Source organism: Fonticula alba (assembly GCF_000388065.1).
Source record: "Fonticula alba strain ATCC 38817 unplaced genomic scaffold supercont2.4, whole genome shotgun sequence".
Classification (NCBI taxonomy): domain Eukaryota; order Rotosphaerida; family Fonticulaceae; genus Fonticula; species Fonticula alba.
In genome coordinates, this window is record NW_009242974.1 from 1,595,772 (window position 1) to 1,596,507 (window position 736).

General features: G+C 63.0%; 1 protein-coding gene across 1 annotated transcript in view; it reads left to right on the forward strand.

Annotated features, from left to right (window-relative positions):
• H696_02885 (hypothetical protein) overlaps positions 1–727 on the forward strand; it is a 4,293-nt gene extending 3,566 nt beyond the window's left edge. Inside the window, exon 7 of the mRNA XM_009496780.1 lies at positions 34–727. Coding sequence (XP_009495055.1) covers positions 34–487 — 454 coding nt within the window. The 3' untranslated portion in view covers positions 488–727. The remainder of the gene's footprint in view (positions 1–33) is intronic.
• The last annotated feature ends 9 nt before the right edge of the window (positions 728–736 follow it).

A 736-nucleotide genomic window follows, 5' to 3' on the forward strand; every position in this document is an offset into this window, starting at 1 on the left:
CCTCCTTGCCCGGTGTTCGGTGCTGTCACGCAGTGTGCCCGGCGATACGGAAATGATCAGCGAGCTGCGCCTGCGCATTGACAACCAGAACTTCGTCCTGGAGGGCATCACGGACCCTTGCGTGCCGGCCGGCCTGTTCAAGCTCTGGTTGCGCGAGCTGACCGATCCGCTGATTCCGCACGACCTGTATGACGCTTGTGTCGGGGCGAGCTCCGACACCGCGGCCTGCCTGGCCCTTCTGGACAAGGTCCCGGAAATGAGCCGCCGGGTGATCGAGTATGTCATCCGCTTCCTGCAGCGCGTGGCCCGGCCGGAAAACCAGGTCCACACGAAGATGGGCCCGGCCAACTTGGCCATGGTCTTCGCGCCGAACTTCCTCCGCTGTCCCTCGTCCGATCCGATGGTCATCCTGGAGTACACCAAGTATGAGCAGACCTTCGTCATGCAGCTTATCGAGAACCTGCCCGCTGCGGCCCCGGCCCAGTGATGGCGTGCATGCGGACGGAAGGGGGGAGCAGTGGGTGCGGGCGCGCATGCACGCGCTCGCGCTGTGTCATGTGCACAGGCAGCGGCGGAGGAATTGCGCGCGCATATGTGTGACCTGTGTGTTGTGCGGGGGCGCGATCGTGCACGAGGAGGCCTAAAGGAAGAGCAGGGTCCAGACAAGCATGTGTTGCCCCTTTGCTTTTCTCTTTCACGTGCTCTTTCCCTCCCTCTCTCTCTCTCTCTCTCTCTC